General features: G+C 45.6%; 1 protein-coding gene across 1 annotated transcript in view; it reads right to left on the bottom strand.

Moving 5' to 3' along the window:
• The window catches only part of TDG (thymine DNA glycosylase), a 213,212-nt gene that overhangs the window by 106,043 nt on the left and 83,443 nt on the right, over positions 1-23,726 (bottom strand). The window contains exons 2-3 of the mRNA XM_078674931.1: positions 18,738-19,000; positions 5,865-6,139 (exon numbers count right to left, since the gene is read on the bottom strand). Of these exons, the coding sequence (XP_078531057.1) occupies positions 5,865-6,139; positions 18,738-19,000 (538 nt within the window). The remainder of the gene's footprint in view (positions 1-5,864; positions 6,140-18,737; positions 19,001-23,726) is intronic.

Genomic DNA, 23,726 nt, shown 5'->3' with positions numbered 1-23,726 from the left:
GCTCCGAAGAACGGCGTGGGGCGCCCCGGGGGGGGGGGAGGCGGCGTGAACGGGCCTCTCCAGGTGGAGTCTCGTCTGTTGTAGTGGGGCGCCCCTTTACCGTTTCAGTTGCCATTCCGTCCGCTTTTGGTCCACTGTGTCAAAAGCCGCAATTCAGCTGAGTTGCGCCCACTCTTGCGGTGCAGCGATAGGCGGCTGCCACAGGACTCTCAAAATGGCGGCAGGCTCTTTTCTTTTTGGGCCTGGTCCACTGAAATGGCCCTGGGACACCTTGCAAATCGGACGCTTGTCTGCTAGGTCTTGGACCCCATTCTCGAAAGCGTCCCCTCCGCCTTGAGGATTCAACAAAAGTTTTGGGGGCCCCCGACTCCTGCAGGCTTCTGGTGGGGAGCGGCTGCCATGATTGCTCGCGGAATGACCACGACGGAGCCACGAGATGGTGGTGCTTTCATGGTGACGCCAGCTTCAGTGTGAAACATCCAGAAACAAGGTGGGGCTTTCATCGTTTGGGAAAAAAAAAAGTTTTCATCCAATGAAAAGTGTTATTTTTAGGTCATATGATCAAGCCTTCCATCATTAGGAAACCAAAAGTAAAATGAACCAATGAAAAGTTTTATAAACAAGTCACATGACCTGTTATGCGGCATAGGGTATAAAAAGCGTAGAAAATCCGTTGGCACGTGAGGCGGCGTCAGTAGCGTACCGATGTGCGAATAGGCCGAAGGCAACACAACGCGCCAAGATCCGGATGGCACCGAGGTGGTGTCCAGCAAGTTGCAGCACTGGTGTGGCCATCCTACAATGCTGAAAGTCGGCGTGGGGCGCCCCGTTGGCCTCTGAGTTCGCGTCAGTAGCGGACCGATGTGCGAATAGGCCGAAGGCAGCACAACGCGCCAAGATCCGGATGGCACCGAGGTGGTGTCTAGTAAGTTGCCGCACTGGTGTGGCCATCCTACAATGTTGAAAGTCGGCGTGGGGCGCCCCGTTGGCCTGTGAGATGGCGTCAGTAGCGGACCGATGTGCGAATGGGGCCAAAGGCAGCGCAACAATATTTTCGGAATAGAAGACACCACAAGGCGCTGAGATGCCAAGATCCGGATGGCACCGAGGTGGTGTCTAGCAAGTTGTGGCACTGGTGTGGCCATCCTACAATGGTAAAAGTCGGCGTGGGGCGCCCTGTTGGCCTGTGAGATGGTGTCAGTAGCGGACCGATGTGCGAATGGGGCCAAAGGCAGCGCAACAATATTTTCTGACTAGAAGACACCACAAGGCGCTGAGATGCCAAGATCCGGATGGCACCGAGGTGATGTCTAGCAAGTTGCTGTACTGGTGTGGCCATCCTACAATGCTGAAACTCGGCGTGGGGCGCCCCATTAGCCTGTGAGATGGCGTCAGTAGCGGACCGATGTGCGAATGGGGCCAAAGGCAGCGCAACAATATTTTCTGAATAGAAGACACCACAAGGCGCTGAGATTCCAAGATCCGGATGGCACCGAGGTGGTGTCTAGTAAGGTGCACTGGTGTGGCTATCCTACAATGCTGAAAGTCGGCGTGGGGCGCCCCGTTGGCCTGTGAGATGGCGGCAGTAGCGGACCGATGTGCGAATGGGGCCAAAGGCAGCGCAACAATATTTTTGGAATAGAAGACACCACAAGGCGCTGAGATTCGGTTAGCACCGAGGTGGTGTCTAGCAAGCTATGCAGCTGAGTTGCGTGCGCACTTGCGGCGAATAGGTCGAAGGCAGCACAACAATGTTTTCTGAATAGAAGACACCACAAGGCGCTGAGATTCGGTTACCACCGAGGTGGTGTCTAGCAAGTTGCTGCACTGGTGTGGCCATCCTACAATACTGCTCCGAATAATGGCGTGGGGTGCCCGAAGGGGGGGGGGGGAGGCGGCGTGAACGGGCCTTCCTAGGTGGAGGCTCGTCTGCTGTAGTGGGGCGCCCCTTTACCGTTTCAGTTGCCATTCAGCTGAGTTTTGGCCGCTCTTGATGCTACAGCGACAGGCGGCTGCAACAGGACTCTCAAAATGGCGGCCTGTTCTTTGGATTTGGGCCTGGTCCACTAAAATGGCCCTGGGACACCTTAGAACTCGGACGCTCGATTTTTTTTTCCTTTCCTCTACATGCAAAAAAAGGTAAATGCCCGGTACGTTATACGCTTCATCTGCCACGATGTACTCTCCAGAGGAACCGAAAAAAAATATAGTTATGGTAACTATACCATGCATCGTCATATGGAGAGGTGGCACCAATTAATTATAGTGCTGCATAAAAAAAAGATTTGGAGGAGAACCCCCGACCTGCCAGTACATTCATCAAAGAAGTGGCACTGACAGCATCAGAGGCAAGGGAAACGGTCCCAAATATTTAGAAGAACTTTGGAAAGATTAAAATGACATGTTTAGATTGTGGCAAATTAATTTCATGTGGACAGATGAGTGTTACTCTATAAATACAGCATATGAACATCATCATAGTCGATGGTTGGTACAGACATTTTGACTATATCCTGGACCTGCCCGTCCTCGCCCAAAATGGCGCCGGAATAAATGGGACTCGTAACTCCTTGTTGTGTACTGGTTGCAGAACCTTGAAATCACGAGATACGTATGCAGTTTTGAAGCACATGGCGGGCGGGGACGAGAATTGATTGAGTATTTCGACATCCCTATTGATATTAAGTTCTGATGTGTTATTGATTACTGTACTATTGAAAGTTCGAATTAACGTCGCGCATGGTACTTGCCCGCAAATGTATATCTAGATAATTTTATTGTAACTGGCCCTGTCGTATTTTAATTATAAAATGTACGTCCACCGATTCCGCAACTGTTAGACACCTTAGTTCTTGCAACCTAATGGCCCGCCCGTTACGTTCCTCTACAGTGTAAATGTCTACTCATCATATACGATTACAGTTTGCTTCGTGGCCGGCCCACGTGGTTATAGGCTCGTATTTGTATAATGAAATTTTCACAATAAAGGTTTTTAAAAGAAAACATGGTAGTAGTATATACATTGGTAAAGTTTTTAATAATAGTCACTGTTTTAGAATCATTAAAAGGCAAGTGAAATAAAGCAGACCAATTACATGAAGGGTAAAAGGTATAATACGCAGGAACGCAGTAAAGATAAATGGTCAAGGGCTGTTGTGTTTTCTACTCCTGCAACATAAAGTGATCGATAAGAATCTCATATTCAGGCGTATCGGCGACTAAGACAGCAGGTCGACCCTCTTTTGCTCAACGGCTCCGTCATGGGACGAAGAAACGCCCTTTTTCTCGAAAAAAGAATATATTTTACTTGCAGGACAGTTGTAAATTTTCCGGGAAAGTACATTAGCCTGGAACATTATAACATATATTTAAGAAAAAATAATGTTCGGAAGTAATAAAAAGCGTAATTTTTAGGTCATATGACCAAGCCTTTCATCATTAAAATAAGAAAAGTAAAATGAACCAATGAAAAGTTTTATTAACAAGTCACATGACCTGTTATGCTTACGTTACGCGCTGCGCGTCGCGCCCCGGATGACTTCCGGATGCGCTAACGCGGCGCGTCATATGACGCATTACGCGACAACGCAGGTCCAGAATATAGTCAAAATGTCTCCACCAACCAGCGGTCGGAACACAACCCCTTTCAGCAGGCTAAATAGTTCTGTTAAATGACAACAGAAGGGACAGGCAACAAGAACCATCAGTCAAAGAGGGGAGGGCTAGTTCTTCTCTACCGGGTTACATTGGGGCGCTACCGGAACTGATCGAATTGGTAGTCTACAGTGTTTCTGGATGTTTCAGACTGAAGCTGGCGTTAGCATGAGAGCACCACCATTTCGTAACTCCGTCGTGGCCATTCCGCGAGCAATCATGGCAGCCGCTCTTTATCGTTATTTTGGGCGGGGTGGGTGGCGGAGCCGAGCTGTATTGCAGCCATCATGGTGTGGAGTTCAGTTCATCTCACTAGTTTCGTATTTGTCATGAGGGGTTGTTCTTAATGTTTCTATTTTAGCGAGGTCAAAAAGAGATCCCATTAGTGGCCTACTGATTTTGCTCGATTCCTTTTGTTTTTTTACACGATTTTTCGCTATCTGCAAAGACTAAACAGAGTATTGCGACTCTGTGCTTGTTTGTAAATAGAGAATGAACCAAAGAGAACAATCAATCAAATGGAGAGAGAAGCAGGCACGACGGATTACAACGGGGGCAAAGGCCTGCGTTAACTACCCTTCACTATCTGCAAAGAGAGAGTACTCCTAATAGAAATGAGGGGGGGGGGGCCAGCATTCAAAGCAGATCAGTGTGCATAAACACGAAAATGTTTTTACTTACCACGTACTTGACATTCGACAGCTTATGATATTTGCTATTAAAAAACCATTGAAATTCACTGAAAAAACCATAGGTTATAGACCATATATAGTTAGGAATTAGCATTTACAAAACCTTGAAAATTCACTGAAAAAACCATAGGTTATAGACCATATATCGTTAGGAATTAGCATTTAAAAAACCTTATTTTACTCACACAAAACCATTGAAATTCCATATATAGTTAGTTGCACTAACTATATATCGCGCACCCGCAATCCACTGCTGATGATGTCACATATTACATCATTCATGACATGGTCAGTGACATCACTGATGACATCACTGATGACATCTCAAATGACATCACTGATGACATCTCATTTGACATCAATGACCACATCACTCATAATATCATTCATGTGACAATACAATGCATCTCCTCACACTTTAATATAACCTCTGTTACACCCAGTGTTAAATACAGAGTATAATTTTTGAAACCATTGACACACCAATACTAGTTACTACATACGCACTCACTGATTCCTACGTCTACACACACATTCACTCATTCACCCATACAATCGTTCATACATACAATCACTCATCTTTACAACACTATCATATGCACTCATACACCTATACAGACACTCACACTCTGCCACTCATCCATGGAGTTACTCACACACCTAGTCAGTCCTGTAAAGAATCAATCACACTTCCATTTTCTATTTTTTCCATTTTCCATTTAAACATAGAGTACCTTACATTTTCAAACATATACTAACACATACTTACTCTCTTATACAATCATTGATACAAGTACACATTGATCTGCACAGAGTCACACATCTCCCAGCCAGCCACACACACACACTCAGTCTCCCATACAAATACTTGGACAATCAATCAATAACCCATATAGTTACTCATATAGCTACTGATCAACACATGCAGCAGTTTACAGAACAACAGACATAATGATGCACAAATTAAGACAGTTTAGTCACTAACCCATGCACTCAGTGAGACACATTTAATCACTCACTCATACAGTCAGTCACGCACCTAAATCCTTCATCCAGACACTTATACATCTACTCATTCTTCAATATGTAAAACATATTTAAACTTTACAGAAACACAGTCAATGGATGATGTCATCAGTGATGTCATCAGTGATGTCACTGACCATGTCATGAATGATGTAATATGTGACATCATCAGCAGTGGATTGCGGGTGCGCGATATATAGTTAGTGCAACTAACTATATATGGAATTTCAATGGTTTTGTGTGAGTAAAATAAGGTTTTTTAAATGCTAATTCCTAACGATATATGGTCTATAACCTATGGTTTTTTCAGTGAATTTTCAAGGTTTTGTAAATGCTAATTCCTAACTATATATGGTCTATAACCTATGGTTTTTTCAGTGAATATATAATATATATATATATATATATATATATATATATATATTTACACAGCAGACATAACTCACTTATCGGTGCATAAGCACATCAATTTCAGAAAGAGAATGAACTTACGATCACAATATCCAGGTTGAAAGTCAGAATATCAGGTAGAGTTTTGGTCAGGAGCTCGGCTTCTGTCACTCCTTTAAAACGGTCCACTTTTCTTTTAACTTTGAAAGCATCTGTGATCTTTTCTTGTTTTCCATTTGACTTGGGGGCTTTTGGAACCTTAGGAGCCTTTGGTTCTTTAGGAGCTTTAGGGGGCTTTGGAGCTTTGGGAATTTTGGGTGCCTTGGGAGCCTTGGGTTCAGTTGATTTCCCTCTTTTTCCTTTGGTCATTGGAGATTCTAAAAACAAAAGCAAAAATATCTAAATTGGTATAACAGCTGAATCAACATAAGATTACGCAGGCTTCTAAACAACAAGTCAAACAAACCATCAAGATTCACAATGGGTTACTGTACATTACCAGTCTCAACAATCAGGGAACTCCGTGTTATCAAATTACTCTTACTACAAGCACATTTGCTAAAGTTACCAAGTTATTATACACATAAAGGTAGTCTGTCTTCTACCCAGCAGATTTTATTATGCTGCTCGTGCCTACTGCCGTTTAGGAAGCTACTCAATTCCTTCAGATTTCATTCTGACAAGTCGAAGGTTCTTATCATTAGGTGGACCGATTAGCAGCTGGCAGAGTGAGCGCTGGTCCACCGAGCTTGGCAGGTCTTTGACCCACAGCATGCACCAGCAACTTGGAAGTCATTTTTAATGAAATCCTCTCAATTAAAATCCATGCTAACAAGGTCATCTCTGATACTTTCCTTGTTAATAAAGTCCTTAGAAAGATTCTTCCCTTTTACCCCCACAATTATCAGGAAACACAGAATCAGGGAACTATTACCTACAGCGGCGGTACTCAAAGTACGGCCCGCGGGCCTTTTGCGGCCCGCCAGGTCAATCCATGCGGCCCCCGTAGAAATCAGCAGGCACCATTTCTGCCTGTTGTAATTCCTCGGCGGGCCGCATTTGCCCGGAAAAGCGTGAAAGGGGCCTGCGATGACAACCAGTGTCTCGCATGCTTACCCATAGCCCCCGCCCTCACCTGCCTCTCTGGCGTCACTTGCTCGCCCTGCCACTGACTACCTTGGCCGTGCCACTTGTAATTGCTGGTCACAGACAGTGTGGCCTCTTTAATCTCTCAATTTGTGCCACTAAAACAGAGCTGTCTTTAAGGCCCAGGGTTAGGGTTTCAGCCGAGCCTGGAATTTTCTTCCGCGTGGTCTCAGAGCAGACACGTTGTGTAAACAGAATAAATAAATTAAGTCTCCAGCAAAGTCCTCAAATGGATCCGTGGGCTGCGCCTAGCCTTTTGTTTCATGGCATGACTTCACTTTAGGTGCATTGGATGCTACAGGCTCTCGTTTCACAACAGTGGTGCTATGGAACGTTTATAGGTGAAATTGGGGGAGATGCAGTTTATACACAAAATTAAATGCCTCGGAGGCATCCCAGCACGATAATTGTGTATAAATCCCAGCTTTCCCACTTTATTTAACTGTGCGTTTGTGCCTGTGTTGTGGAAAATATTTCGAGCATTTTTTTTTACAGGCAATTCAGTGTGCTGTGTGCATTGCTTTAGAAAGTGTATTACTTTTTAGTCATCCAGCGCTACCCTTCTGAGTCACGGCACAGATGTAGCATCAGGACTTTTATGCTGCAGAATTGAACAGCAAATAGTTGAGGGGACAGGGGCACAGTATGTACATAGAGGGCAGAGGCAGAATGAACCGGTAGAGGTAAGGGGAAGGGACAGAGAAAGGAAAAACAGAGAGACTGGCAGATTCCGTATGAGTAAGGCATAAAAGCAGAATGAGAAGCGCAGTGAGGAAGTATGGAAAGGTTAGGGGTTAACAGAAGAGAGAGCGAGGGAGTAGGAGCAATGTGAAATATGAGCACAGAGTAAGGGTATTGCAGGCTATGAGGAGTGTGAGGGGGCAGGAGCAGAGTAAGGACAGAAAGATTAGGCTTCTTTACATGTAAGGACTATATGGAGTGATATACATGGAAGGTGAGTGATATGTCAAGGACATGGGCAAGGAAATAGTGAAGGGTGCGACACAATAATGAAAACAACTGCTATGAGCCAGCAGCAGAGTGAAGGGAAGCAGCGAAGGTATAAAGCAGAACTGCAGGAAGGACAAAGGGACTGGCTTATCAGTAGAGTAAACCTTCAGTTGAGTGAAGATGTACATGGGCACAATGAGTGGGTAGGCGCTGAGTGACACAGTAGGGCACAACGAGAGGGTAGGCGTAGAGTGGTGCGTTAGCATGCAATGAGAGGTTAGGCGTAGGATGAGGTGTTAGGGCACAATGAGAGGGTAGGCAGTGTGATAGGGTATGAAGAGAGTGAGAGAAATAATGCTGAATAAAGTAGACAAGTGTGGCACCGAAAAGGTGTAGCCAGATAGGGGTAGACTGTGATGGAGAGAGAGCAGAAGTAGCATTAAAAATTCAAGGTGTGCAGAGAGTGAACGCAGTATGAGAAGTTGAGGCCAGAGTAGGAGCAAAATGACAGGCTATGAGCATAGTGAAATAGAAGGACCAGGAAATTAGTATAACCAGAGTGAAGAGGGGTAGAATAATGAGATGCTAGTAGTAGAAAGTGGGGGTAGGGATAGTGTGAGAGGCATTTATGAGATACGGAAAGAACCACAGGTAGTGGGAGAGGTATAAGGAGTGGTGTACACTGAGGGTAGAACCATAGGAGAAGAGAAAAGTGACAGAGTGCCAGGCTGCCGGACGAGTCAGGAAAAAAGTGAATTATTAATGTCAAAGTGGTGTCTAGAGGTAGGATGAGGGTGTAAAGTAGAGAGATATGGCAAGTGTGAAACAGTCATAAGGTAGGGTCCGAGTTAGAGCGCATGGTTAGAGTAAATGCATAGGATCACAGCGGACCCTATGAGCGGAGTCATTGAGTGTAGGGCTCAGGGAAGATTAGTAGTAGACGTGCTGCCTGATACATGCATTATTATGAAATGACATGCATCTACATGAGATGGCCATTTTAGAGATGACACTACAATACCTCTTCTGCATTGTTGGACAAGCTCATTGACTAGGAGGAGACAGCGTGAAAAGGCAGCAGGTCTCTTGCTCATCATGCTGGTCATTGTGCCATTGTAAATGTGCATTACAGCCTGAGTACATGAATGCACATATTGTGTGAGCCCATGCATGCACATTACAGCATGGGACCATTTATGCATGTACTGTCTTGGTGTCAAGGATGCTTGTATTGCCTGGGGTTACATGCATGTGGTAAGTTTCATGAGCTTAGGTGTGCACAGCTGGCTGGATAGAGCACAGGAAACCTATGTCTGTCAATGCACTTTGCGCGTACGCTTCTGAGTTTTGCTGGATGATCTTGGGGCTTGGTACTGTAGCCATTAAGGGTTGTTCGGAGCGAGTTTAAGAGACATAGGGGTTTGAGTTGACTATTGAGAGACAAATGAAAGGTGTGTCCAAGTGTCTGAGCAACTGAGTGCCTTTGAGCAGGGACTAGGTGCGTCTCAAAACAAGGCAAAGATGAAAAACTATGGTCAGAAACACACAGATCCCAGTAAAAATAAAAATATTGATAGTATTTATTCCGGGTACATACATACACATATCACATTTCGAAATACAGCATTGTCTAGTAATGTTTTGAAAAGGGGGTGCTTTTTTTACCCCTGTAGCTCCGCCCCCAGTAATCTCGCCCCTCCTACCGCCCCCCACCCCTACTGCGCAAGCCCATCTGTGCGGCCCTCGGCCACAAGCAAGACTGACATTTTGGCCCCCGAGAAAATATTTGTGAGTACCCATGACCTACAGGCTGAAAATCTTTCATGCCTGCAGACCATGCAAAATTACTTTTGCACATATTACTCTTGACCTTAGTAAGTGTCATGGCATGGCTTGGCAGTTTGGGCTTGACTGTTCCCATGAGGCACAGGGTCAGACTGATTTGCATATGGCCATGTCTGAACTGGGGTGGCAGAGTGGGCTAAAGAACGGTGATGGATTAAACCCAGATCTTTTGACTGGGTGTGAGTGTTTGATTGGTTCAGATGCTCCGTCCATCACCACCCCCTTTTGTACCGCTTTGGCCGCCATAAGTGTGGCAGGGTATGCTCAGACGCGAGTCCCTTGCTCACTATGCCACTGGATTCAAGCAAGCCGGGCTGAAGACGGCTGTAATGCCAGAAACCGGTCCTCGGAAGCTTGTTTCCGGTCCAGGGAAGGCATGGCTTGGCAGTTCGGGCTGGACTGTTCCCATGAGGCACAGGGTCAGACTGATTTGCATATGGCCATGTCTAAACTGGGGTGGCAGAGTGGGCTAAAGAACGGTGATGGATTAAACCCAGATCTTTTGACTGGGTGTGAGTGTTTGATTGGTTCAGATGCTCCGTCCATCACCACCCCCTTTTGTGCATTTTTACAGTCAGTATTGTTGTGCTGGCTGCCCATTACCAACTGCACCATTATTAAAAATGTTCTCCCATCTGTTATCAGGCACTCTCTAAAATATTTGTAAGACATAGATTTGTGTGATTCTACCCGTACCTCTATCTTCTTTTCTCTTCTGTTCAACTTTTGCATTACCCTCCCTTCAGGAAAGCAAGAACAGTGGGCAACCCTTCATTCTGATGGCAAAGGCATGTAACGCCTTTCTGCTGACTTTCAGAAGCACGGATGACAATTTCCTCTTCACCACTCCCTCTTTTGATCTTCCTGCCACCATAGGTTTGAGTCTTTCAGCTAAAGATGGCTTAGTTCCCAGGGAAAACGACATCAGGTGCGAGAGTGATTGAAAATTTGAAAGGAGACAATACAAATTACAGCTGAAGAGAAATGTTTGGGGTGTGCCTACAAGACACAAAGCTTTGGAATAATTCAGAGTTATTTGGGGAGAGTGGGGGGGGAGGGTTGGGGGCAAAAAGATCTTGGAAGGGAGTGGGGCTTTAGAGCACCAGAACTGCTTGAGCCTACGCATAATCAAGGGCATTTGGGACTGCTTCTTATGTTCGGTGCTTTGAAGAAGTGTATTAAGCCCACGAAACACACGGTGACTCCCTGAAAGTTGAATAGTCTGCATTGGCTCCCCATTGAATCTCGTATTCAGTTTAAAACCCTCGCCCTGGCATTTAAGATCCTTAAATCCAGATGCCCAGAACTTCTGCGCCCGCTTCTGACACCTTATGTGCCACAGCGCAGTTTGCGCTCATTAGGCCAACACGTAGTGACTGTACCCCGCACAAAGCTCTGCCGTATTGGCGGTCGCTCTTTCAGGGTTTTGGGAGCTAAGCTCTGGAACTCCTTGCCACTGAACATTCACTCTCTGGAAAACCTGTCTGCCTTCCGGAAAGCTGTTAAGACCCATCTGTTACCCCTCCCTAGGATTCCCCATCCCTGTCCTCTACTGGTATGACACATGTTGATCTTCAGCGCCGCAACGCCTCTTTGCTGGGGCAGCTGTTGCGCTTAACCAAAATGTTAACATAACATAACATAACACATTAGATATCACATATATTTCAATTAATTGGTTTCTAAACATTCAGGAATATTGAAAATAAATACAGTGATTGCTGTTTGATGTACTTTTCTCATTTTTGGAATAAGCCTCAGAAATATTACAAGGCTTTTCTTTTTACATTAATTTCCATATATTTTACCTCCTTCTCCATAGAAATCTAAAATTACTTCAGCAAATTTCCTATACTTTTCTGATTATTAGGACTGCCTCTACTTAAAAAAAGTAAAGAGTTACAAATGAAATTTTGTTGAGGAAGAGTGGCAAAGTTGGTGTGATTATTGATAAGGGCAAGAGTTGCAAAGCTCACCGTTATCGTAGAAGACGTCAGTGTTAATATCTGTTATAGGATATTTCTTACAAAGTTTTTTCAATTAAGGTTATTTATTGTCATGGTATTTTAGTGCAGCCCTATCTTTACACTAGTTTCCTGTAGAAAAGGAAGGCTGCTTCCAACCCCCAATTTGGCCCATCATTCATCTGATACATTTGGTTTTAATTCCCAACCTTACTTTACTCCTCAAAAACTGAATTCTAATGTCAGGACCGGAGGCGAGGATTATGCAGTATTTTCATTTATTCCCACAGCCAGCAGTATTCAACTCAACATTTTTTTTTTTTACAAACAAAAAAAACTCCCAAGGTGCTTCAGGCAGTCCACAATGTACACCAATCCGCTCTCTCCATAACTCCCGAAGGCGTGTGCTTCCTGAGTTATCCAACTCTTTCTTTCCTGCTGCCAGCAAGTTAAGTAGTAATTTCCTTTCTCTCCAGACTTTGTGAGAAATGTTTGGAATATTATAGTTGTATTGCGCTTTGGTTGTTAAGGATATATTGTTGTGGTAATTAGTCGCAGCTGTTGTTGTAGCGCATTAGTCAGCGCTTGCGATTTGCGGAGGATCACGGGCGCGGCGGCTCCCAATTTGGTTTCTTTCCTCATTTTTCATTGGGCGATTTACTGCCATTCTACTTTTCTTTACGCCGAGTGCTTGGTGTTGGTTTTCTCGCGGGGCCGCGGGAGCAACGTTGTAACAGCTCCGCTCGCGGCCCCGTTTTCATTGCAGTGTGCGTCAGGTCCCAGGGGGGCGGCAGGTGTAAACTCAATCAGTGCCGCTTCTGAGGCAGGGACCATCGAGTTTAAATGCGCCAACGGGTCTCTGGAGTTTTCTCAGCGCCTCCTGCATCATAAGGTCTGTGGCACCCTGACACCTGCGTGCAGATCGGAATTTTTCATTAATTGCCACAGCTGAACACCCGATCGGGTAAGCCTAATTGCCGTGAGGCAACTTGCAAGCGTGATTATATGCAAACTGCCGCTTGCTTGCTGTGGTAGGGGCGGGCCCATACCTACCGGACACCCAGTGAATTAAGGGTGAGTCGCCCCACTTCGTCTGACCAGCTGCCGGGCGGTAATACCGGGAAGGTGTCGGCGTTCGTGACCAGTAGACTCCGCAAGCCCTTGAGAAGGAGCTTAGGGCCTGCCTTAGGCCAGAATGCCCTAGACCAGCCCTCCCGGGCAAGGTGGCCACGACACCTGAGGTCTATTCCAAAATGGCAACCTTCTTACAAAAGTATGTCCAAGACCCAAAGAAGGGCATAGACCGTTCCTGGAAGACCTGCCAGGATAAGCTCCTGGATATGACCGGGCCGCTGAGGAAGATTTTAGAATTGCCGGAAGAGAAGGCGTCGGGTTCGACTTTGTCCCCGGATCGTGTATCCAACTGGGCCCAACGGGCTATAGTTTTCTTGGGAAATGCAAATTGCTCCCTCTCTACGGAGCGTTCCTTCTTACTGAAGGTGGATCCCAAACTCGGGATTTGGCCTCTTCGGAGGTGGGCTCGGTGGCCCAGGCGGCTTAGTAGGTGATCCTTTCATTAAGGAATTGACAACATTCGTCTCAACGTCCACCTCCCTCGACAAGGCACAGTCCTCTATTAAGAGGGTTTTCAACCCACGTGTTTTTGTCAGTACCGGTCGTGGCAGAGGGCGCTCGCCCGGCAAGTTCTTCATACAAGGCACTCAGAGGGGCGGCAAAAAGACATCAGATTCAGGATGACAGAAGTTCTTCCAGTCCCGCGGCAGAGGTTGATGAGGCAGGGGCAGAGGCCAACAGATGGCCGCAACAGGCGAGTGTTTCTCCTTCACGGCTACCCAGGTGGGGGGCAGATTGGCTCTTTGAGGGTAACTGGAGAACTATTACTTCAGATGCCTGGGTGTTACAGACTGTAAAAGGGTTTCAGATAGAGTTTTACGGAACTCCCTCTCAGGAGGTTCGGCCCAGACCTCTGGTTTTCGCTCGAGACACGGCCGCCCTTATACACAAGGAAGTGGCCGATCTCTTGCGGAAAGGAGCGATAGTTCCCACCTCCTTACACCCACAGGGTTTTATCAGCAATATTTTCATGGTGGACAAGTCGGACGGCGGCCAACGTCCTGTCAAAATTCTGAAGGAGTTCAATCAGTGGCTGGTTTACCGCCATTTCAAGATGGAGGGTATCCCATCTTCATCTTGAGGGTATCCATCTTCTCCGGGACCTCTTGCAACCCAACGACTGGATGGTAGATTTGGACCTGAAGGACGCATACCTGACGGTATCGGTCTATCCCCCACACAGACTTTCTGCTATTTCTTTGAAATGGTCAAGTTTACGAGTTTGCGAATCTGCCCTTCGGACTCTCCGCCCCGTGGTGTTTCACGAAGGTTCTCAAACCGGTTGTGGAAACGCTCCGGGCGGGGGGCCTGCGGCTCATCGTCTACTTAGACGATATCTTGCTCCTGCAGCAGTGACCCTTGCGGTTGGCAGGCCATCTCAGGGAGACGTCTGATTTGTTGCAATACTTGGGGTTGGTCATCAACGAGAGGAAGTCTGTTTTGGATCCGTCGAGGCAGAAAACCTTTCTAGGGTTCACCATCGATTCAGTGGTAAAAGCCCTGAGTCTCCCCCCCTCCCCCGGAAGATTGTCAAGATACCCAGAGAACCCAGGAGCACTCTCGCACAAACCATTTTTCCAGGGTCGCTCCACTACAGGTCGCTGGAACGCTTGAAGGCCGTCCATCTCCGCAAAGAACTCCAATATGCAGATCAGGTTCCCTCACGGACGAGGTGCGCAAAGAAATTAGTTGGCGGCCCGACCAAATGGAGGCCTGGAACGGCAGAGCCATTTTTGGTTGCGAGCCGGACTTGGCCGTAGAGTCAGATGCCAGCAAACTAGGCTGGAGGGCTCGATTCGGGGACTCCTTTTCCGGAGGAAAGTGGTCTGCCGCGGAAAGCCAATTGCATATCAATTGTCTGGAATTGATGGCGGGTTCCTTCGCCATTCAGTGTTGGACCAAGAACAGAGCCTCGAGCAATGTCCTACTGAAGATAGACAATGTCTCAGCGGTGATTTATATCAACCACCTAGGGTGCACGAAGTCCAAGGCTCTAGCGGACTTGGCCAAGGATTTGTGGACCTTTTGTCCTGCCCACAATATCTCGGTGACGGCGGAGTACCTCCCAGGAACGTCCAATGTAGTGGCGGACAGGCATTACAGGACTTGGACGGACATGAGTTTGTGGCAGCTTCAACCTCTGGTTTTCCAGCGGTTGAACAGCACATGAGGACCGTTCTCAGTGGACCTTTTTGCGTCCAGGATGGACCACCAGCTTCCAAAATTTTACAGTTGGAAGCAGGACCCCTAGCAGCAGCGACGGATGCCTTTCTGCAGGACTGGTCAGTGGACGTAGGCTGTGCCTTTCCCCCTTTTGCGATGCTCATGAGACTCACGGCTCAGATCCGCAGGCAGAGGTCGAGGGTGGTCCTGATAACTCCCTATTGGAGGTCTCAAGTGTGGGTTCCAGTTGTTATGGAACCTTCCTGGGATTCTCCAATCCCTATACCCGAGATCCTTTACTCCTGAAGAACCCTCAAGGTCTCCCTCACCCGCAAGGAAGAATGCCTATCGCAAGACGCTCAACGAGTGCTGGGAGCAGTGTGGGCAGTTAGCACCAACAAACGGTACAGGTCAGCCTGGGCTAGATGGGCCGGTTGGTGTGTACGGAACAACCAAGATCCCATGGAGTGCGAGGTGGTAGCCATTCTCAATTTCTTGGCTTCCCTGGCGGCCCAGGGTTTGGCTTACAGAACGATTAATTCTTATCATTCAGCGATTTCGGCCGGACATTTGCCGATTAAGGGTCATCCTGTCGGGTAACATCCTATGGTATGTAAGTTGTTGCGAGGTATGCGTCTGACGCTTCCCCCAGAGCCTAGATATTCATCTCTTGGGGACGTCAACAAGGTTCTTCGTTTGTTTAGGTCCTGGCAGGCCAATAGATTCTTGTCAAGAAAAGCGCTCTCAGCAAAGCTAGCAATGCTCTTGTGCTTGATCTCCTGCCGTAGAGTCTCCGATGTTTGGGCACTGGATATCTCGAGTCGAGTCTACACCCCCTCAAGGGGTTACTTTTCATGTTGTCTGTAGGACAAAATCAGATTCCAGGATCATCTCCTATCCAGCTTTCGACCACTCTAAGTTGTGCGTGGTCAGATGTCTTAAGGAATATGAGAGCATGACTGAAGAGACATGGCCGCCGGGCGAGCAGCAATTGTTGATTTCCATATGTAAGCCCTTCAAAGCGGTTACACCACCAACTATTGCTCGCTGGGTCAGATGGGTGATGCAGGAAGCGGGCATAAACGTCTCGCAGTTCGGCGCCCATTGAGTGCGAGGGGCCATGGCGTCCAAAGCCTTCTCCCTGGGAGCCAGGTTGGAGGACCTTCTGAATGCGGCTGACTGGGCATCGGGCTGTATGTTCAAGAGACTTTATTTCAAACCAGTCGTTGATATGGCCTCACTGGTGGTGGATAAGCTTTCAACGAGCATAATCCTCGCCTCCGGTCCGGACGTAGAATGAAAAATTTCCTAGTAACCATGACGGAAAGTTTCAATTCTATTAAGGACGCGGAGGCGAGGATTATTCCCGCCCAGGGCTCTAACAAACTCCTGTTACCCGCCCGGGTGAGGTTACTTTGGATGAGCGAGGCCTCGTATGGTATAAGTATCTCTAATTTTATGATTCGTTTCATGGAAATGCATGTTCTCTTGGTGATTCTCCTTATGTTGGTTGTTTTTTCTTGCGTTTTCGTTACGGGAAACAGAGTCATGACCTCTGGTTTCTTTTTTTGAGGGTTTGATGGATCCAAAAATGAGTGATGGGTTGAATACTGGTTCTGGCCGCAGTCTCGAAAGAGGAGGATAACTCAGGAAGCACATGCCTTCAGGAGTAATAGAGAGCTGATTGATGGACATTGTGGACTGCCTGAAGGACCATGGGAGTGCTAGTTTTTTTGTTTGTAAAAAAAAAAAAATGTTGAGTTGAATACTGCTGGCTGTAGGAATAAAGGAAAGTACAGCATAATCCTCGCCTCCGCGTCCTTTAATATAATTTAAACTTTCCATCATGGTTACTAGGAAATTTTTCATTCCCACATTTAGAACCATTTGCTACAATATATAATGTCAGTGCTTGCGACTGAACATGTTGCACTAAGATATGGATGAGAAAACTGGTATATTCAAGTCTCTACTCTTGCCACTCACATTTAGGGCTTGCACCATGCAGCAGCAGCAGCAGCTTTTACAACGCTGCAAGCATAGCTTCTGAACCAGGGCTAGACTGGGTACACTCTAGAAGAAGCCCTTTCGCCCAAATAATCCTCTTTCCACTGCTGTTTCATAGGAACGTGTTATTTACCTTCAGTAACAATCTTTCTAGTGTATACTTCACCATAGACTTCGCACCTTGTGAATACTCCCCAGGCAGCAAACATGACCTGGAAACTTTAGAGAAGTATTCCCTGCACGCCGGTAGGTGGCGCCGTGCAGTTCCACACAGACATAGTTCCACTCCGGATGGGACAACCGGAGCTACATATAAGCACCACCCACAAGTGCGGATGTCAGTTACTTTCCATGCTGTCGCTGCCTTCAAATGCAGAGCCCATCAGCTGATTGGAAAGACCAGTGTACAGATCTCTAGATTGGGACCTTTTTAGATGGAAAAAGAGACCAGTTCACAGAACGACGAAGTGGGAGGGTTGGTGAAGAATCTGTAGTTAGCTAAAGTATCCACCGGAAAGTAATTTGTTTTTCCGGTACATATTTCTAAGAGCAGATGCCTCGCCTAGTGACAAGATATCACAGCAGTACCACCCAAGGTGGTAGGTCTGTGAACTGGCTCAAAACGAAAATTCCTGCAGGACTGAGCACTTAAAATGGCCACCTACCGGAATGGACTGTTGAGTCAGTAGTGCTTTGTAAGCGGATTCGGACACTCATGTAGCCACCTGACCTGCAGTGGTAGCAGCTTTGGCCTTGGTGGAATGAGCCAGTAAGCCTTCCGAGTGTTGCTTCTGAGCCAGTGCATAGCAGATAATATGCAGAGAACAACCTATCGGAACACAGTTCGTTTTTGCAATGCCTTGCCCTTCTGTGCTCCTAAATAGAGCAGAGAGTACACTGAATGTTCTTTTGTTGAATCAATATAAAGGTTTTGTGCCCCCTTAGTGTCCAACCGATGAAGTCACTCTTCCTCTTTAGAGGGACGAGGAGGAGCAAAGAATGCTGCACGGGCAAAAGTCTGCTCAACATAAAATGGAGGGGCTACTTTCGGTAGAAAGGATGCTAGGGTCCTCAACACCAACTTAACACGAAAGAATGTTGGTTGAGTGGTATAAGACTCAGAGTGTCATAATTAGAGCCCAGTACTCCCCAGCAACCCTGGCACCTCCTGAAAAAGTACCACCAATATATAATTTAGAAACAACAAACTTAAAAAAGCTGGAAAATCAAGGACGAGGAGTAATGAGTTCATAAGCTAGGGCAAGAAGACCAAAATGGGGCAGGGCCAGCCCTGTAATGGAGAAGTGAAATGTCACACATGTTTTATATAAAGGCTCCTAGCGTAAAAGTTGTGGTTTCCTAGGAAGACATCCTAAAACAGCTCTGAAGGCAGTCCTGGCCACTACTGAAGGCTCTTGTTTAGAACTGAAAAAGGAAGAGATCATATGAATAAATATCAGAAGCAGTGAAGAGAAAGATGCAACAATTAGTTTCAGCTTTATCATTGTTTAGAAACATATTGCTAGAATTATTAATAATTAGGTTGGCTTTCATCAAGGTGGAAATGCATGCTCATTGTCTTGCCAGGATAGAGGACTCATCTTAACAAGATCATCCATGAACAGGCCATTCACCACAAGTCATTGATATGTCATACAACTCCTACAGGAGATGTGCTAGGTCTAGGAGCAATAAATCATCTCAATCAAACTTCTACAAACCACCTGAGCAAGCTTGGGGACAGAGGCTCACATTTGCGCTATACCTTCTTCTAGTTCTTGCTTTATGTCGGATGTTAGGAGTCCCATCATAGACTGCTGCTCGTACGCCGGAACAGAAGTGAGGGTCTGAAGAGTTTGGTGCTCATAACCAGGAGCAGCAGAGAGTGTTTGGTACTCGTGAGCTGGGACGCCCGTCACAGTGTGTAGAGGCTGCTGCTCGCTCATAGTTTCCATGCTTGAAGCAGGATTCATCATTTGATGGAATGGGAATGTAAAATAGGGTGGAGCTGGCTGAAGAGGATAATACCTAAAAGAAAATAATGGTTTTAGATTTTAGCCAAATAGGTCTTTTAGAGGTTATTATTCTGTACATCCTTATGACAGTGAGTGTGGAATAACAGGGTCACTTATTTCCACATACAAGTATACATTTTGTGTCAGCCAACATTTGGACATTCCCTTCTCCAAAGCTAATGCTTGCAAATCAAACTTCGCTTGTAAATGCATTATTTATATGGAGGGATACATTCAAAATATGAGATTCCAAAAGAAAACAGTAATAAAAGAATGACCAACATCTACCATGCAGTGTAAGGTGGAGAGGAGTCATACCCCTATTGTTTTATTTACAACCTGGTTTCCTTCACCCTCACAAACTCTCTCTGCCTCAGATCAAATGGTCTCTGATCACATCTGCCATATGGAGGAGGTCAATATTTCCAGCACAGTCACTAGCCAACATGAATTTTTCACTGCACAGTCATCAATAATTAGCATCAGATATTCACATTACGCAATCCGTCCTCGAAGGCAAAAGCAGGTACACAACCTGTTTTGTAATATAGCTGCATCCTAATCGAACAGTATTTGCATTTCATTTACAAAACCAATTTTGTCAACTAGTTAGACCGTTTACATTTATTTCTAAGATTGTTCAAAATGTTCCTACAAAAAGTGTGACTTGCAGGGGCCATTACATCCACGTTGAGTTTAGAGATTTATGTTGTCATTAATAGGTGTAGACTATCAACGAACCCTTTTCAATGCAGAAGCATCATCGAAACTTAAGATGAGTGGCTCATAAAGCAAATTGATAGTTTTATTTTTACCCAAACTACCTGAAAACATCCACTGAAGCAGTCACAGATTGGTCCAGGTTAAACTATAGGGGCGACATTAATAGCTTCATGGGAGCCACAACCAAAGAGCAAATGTTGGTTGCATTAAATATAAAAGTTACTGGAGGCATTTCTTCTTCACTAAAAAAATATGAAGATGAGGAAAAGTTGGGCTATTCACACATTAGGATATAAGAAACGTATATACACAGTATATACACAGTATATATAATCAAAATAAATACACACACACACATATACATACATATATATATATATATATATATATATATATATACACACACGCATACACACACACATATATTATACACACACAAAAACTATATATATATATATATATATATATATATATATATATATATATATATATATATATATATATATATATATATATACATATATATACATATACATATACATATACACACATGTCTGCTGACCGGAATCTCACCAGGGTGAAGCGCTGCGGAGCGGAGTCGGAGGACGACGTGAACACAGGAGCCTCCCCAGGAAGGTGAGTGGCACTAAACTGCAGAATCAAGCGAACCCAGCCGAAGCGGCAAAGGTCCAACTGGTGAAACGCGGGATTGTATTACTTAAACAAACCGCTACAGTTGCAGACCGGCGAAAGTAGGTGAAGTGAAATCGTTAAGGGAGCACTGATAAACTCCCCACCACAGAACCAAAAGTGAAGGAGTGCAAGGGATCAAGGGTGAATAACAACACCCCCGTACTAAAATAAGATTCAAAACATGGAAGAACGAGTAGCTAAACGCTTTAATAAAGCAGCAATCATGTTCAAAAGTAATGAGACTGCAGAAACAGCTAGAGCAGAACCAGTGGCTAATACCAACAATCCCACACTCAAACAAGAATTTAACCAAATGGAAAAACTATATAAAAAGGAAATCAACAAAAGCTGGGAGATTATCGCCCTGGAAAATTACATTGCTGTGAAACGTGGGAGAGAGAAATAGCGTGGAGCAGCAACAATCAGTTTAAAGAACAAGCATTTACAATGCAATGGTTTCGCCTTTTGAAAAGTTTGAGCTATTGGCATTGTAAATGACAAAATTTGTATTTATGTGTTGGTTTTGAAAACAGATAAATAAATGGCATTGTCATTTACAATGCCAATAGTTTAATCTCTAGATCGAAACTTGTAAACAGCTACTCCAACCGGAGTGTCTCCCCGTAACACAAGGGTGATGCTGGGGTTACCCATACTTAAATTGATTCCTGAACACACAGCCATGAGGAAGAGAAACACTATCTGCTCCCACCCAACATATATACACTCTGATACAAACTGAAACTCTTCAGCACAGCACACCGATCTTGGGGCTGGGTGTGCATTTGTTAATTGAAGGCTGGGGTGCTGCAACCATGCTTTTAGGGTTTGGTGACCGGAGGGCAGGTTTACAAAGCAACTCTAGTAACACTGCCGCTTTTCCCTCTAATACTGTGTAGTAAATAACTGTAGGTGGGGGCGAGCGTCAATCACTTCATGCTTTCTGTACATATTCCTTACAGCACGTATTTGACAGTAGCTAAGGCCTCATAGTCTTCCCGCCCAGGGGTCTCCTTGCAAAACTTTGATCTACATCATAAAATGTTAATGCCCATCGCATCATGATTCCTTAAAGTGTTGCATCCCTTTATTTGAGCAGTCAGCTTGACCCAGTGCAGCCGCTGTTCAAAGAGCACCCCAAATATTAAGTGACGGTTTTGAGGAGGTAACAAAATGGGTTGCATTAAAAAAAAATCAGCACTGCAGAATAATCTGCACATTATCATTTATTGACAGAAGACAGCTCACTTTCCATTCGTCACAAAAAACAAAGACATGCAGCTGCCAGAAGAAGCACTCTTACACAGAAACACTAGCTCCTTCTTTTTATTATTGTTTACAGTTCCACATAATGTTAACTTGGCCCAAGGGCATTAGAGTGCTTTACATTACACAAGGAACGATTTTTATTGGGTGTTTTTTTTTTGCGCTGGGAGATTATGTGATCAGATCGGCCCAGAATGAAAAGATGTTGAGCCGAAGCAGGGATTCGAACCTGCTTTCCCCCACGTCGGCAGGTCATTTCTTACCCACCACACAGCACTTTCTCAAACACACACCTCACACAAACACATATAAACTCATACACACTCCCTCACACCCACACTTTTCTGTTTCTCTCTTACACACACACATGCGTGCACACAAACACACTAGCACATACATAGATACACGTTTAGGAAAGGAGGTGGGGTTGGGAGCAGATTTGGGAGCTGGGATTTTCCTGTTTACTTGAGATAAAGAACTCTCCTGCTTGTGGCCTCTCTGTTAACAGCATGTTCTGCTTTAACGACACAACTTGCTTGCACTTTTTTTCACCATCTTTGCCCCCAAGACAGACCAGTCAACACAATTCCTCTCTCCATAATTAGTCTGTTCCTCCAAGGGCCCTGGAGTAGGTCTGCATGCCGTCGATTTAATATCCAGCACTATATCCATATGTGCCGCCCTTGCCTGGTCCCAGAGCATATAAACTCTTCTATTAGCAGCCTTGACTGCTGTTTATGCAGATTTTTTTTTGTACCCGGCTGCCTGTAAAATTACTGTGTCTAACCTCTTTTTTTTCTCCGTTGCACCAGCAGGCCATTCTAATGAAATCGGCATAGGGGAAAGGGTCTGATTTGCAGTAATGGAGGTTGGCTCGCGCTGGCAATCTGTCCTTAGTGGGAGTTACAAAAGAAGTCAAATGCCTTCATCTGGTTCTCGCCTATCACTCCAAAGTGATTGAGTTCACTTCCTGATGCTTCCCAACTTTTCCTCAGGCTGTCCAAGCAGCGCATCCACCAGGGAGCCCCGGTCTGGCTTTAAACAGTCTCTGTATCTAGTGACAGGCAACTATCCGCCCCCAAGCCTTTCAGATGAAAACCTTTTCTAACAAGGCCGCCCAGCGCCAATGAAATAACACACATCTGCATATCCGCTGGGTCCCATGTTTCTTGGGCTCATGGATTATGTATCTTGCAGCCTCTAATAAAGAAATGCAGTTCTTTGTTTTATTTTATTATTTATTTTATTTATGCGTTTTTATATAGCGCGGACTTTACCCGAAGGTGTCAGAGCGCTTCACAATAGGAACAGTAATGATACATGAGAACATTACAAGTCAACAAAATACAAAAGCAAACGTTTCATTAAAGAAGCAAAAATGTTTATCCTGTGCTTGTTAAGCAAATGCTAATGTTTATTGGAATGCTTTAGTGCTATTTGGGTTTTTGGTGATTTACAACGAGACAATCTGTTGTGAAGTAAATTTAGAGGGATGCATGTCGGATGAATTGAAAAGCAAGGGTCTGACAGGAGGCCAGTAAATGGAAGTAGCTACAAAAAAAGCTATTGCGGATACCTGATGACCTGAGAATAGAACAAGAAGTTACTGACCCTTGTGTGCTGCTGGAAAAAGTCTTCTCTTCATACTGGTTCTGTCCCTATCACCAAACTGAGGATTGGCCAATAGAATGAAGTAGGCATCTTTACTGCTGCTGGTGTGTGTAATTCGCTGCTTAACCAAGTCACCTAATTATTCCGATTCTATAGGAGGCTTTTTTGGAGCGCCTATTATGCGGACGACGCATTTCCGGGTGCGCCCAGATGCTCACGTGCAGGTGTGCTCAGTGGCTGAGGAGTGCCCGTCAGCAGTTAGTACTACCGGGGGGGGGGGGCCTCCTCTAGCGCTTCCCGTCCCTGGGCTGCTTATGGCTCAAGGAGCAGGAGTTATGACCCGTTGCTTCTAGTTGCGCCTTCGTGCAGGGGAGGGAGCCCCCCGTCGCGCACCGCTGCACGAGCAGCAACCCACGAGGCTAACCGGGGTTGAGGTGGCTGAAGCA

This window comes from Lissotriton helveticus, chromosome 1_1 (assembly GCF_964261635.1).
Source record: "Lissotriton helveticus chromosome 1_1, aLisHel1.1, whole genome shotgun sequence".
Lineage (NCBI taxonomy): Eukaryota > Metazoa > Chordata > Amphibia > Caudata > Salamandridae > Lissotriton > Lissotriton helveticus.
Note: the sequence above shows the minus strand (reverse complement) of the source record. Positions and strands in the feature narration are given on the sequence as shown.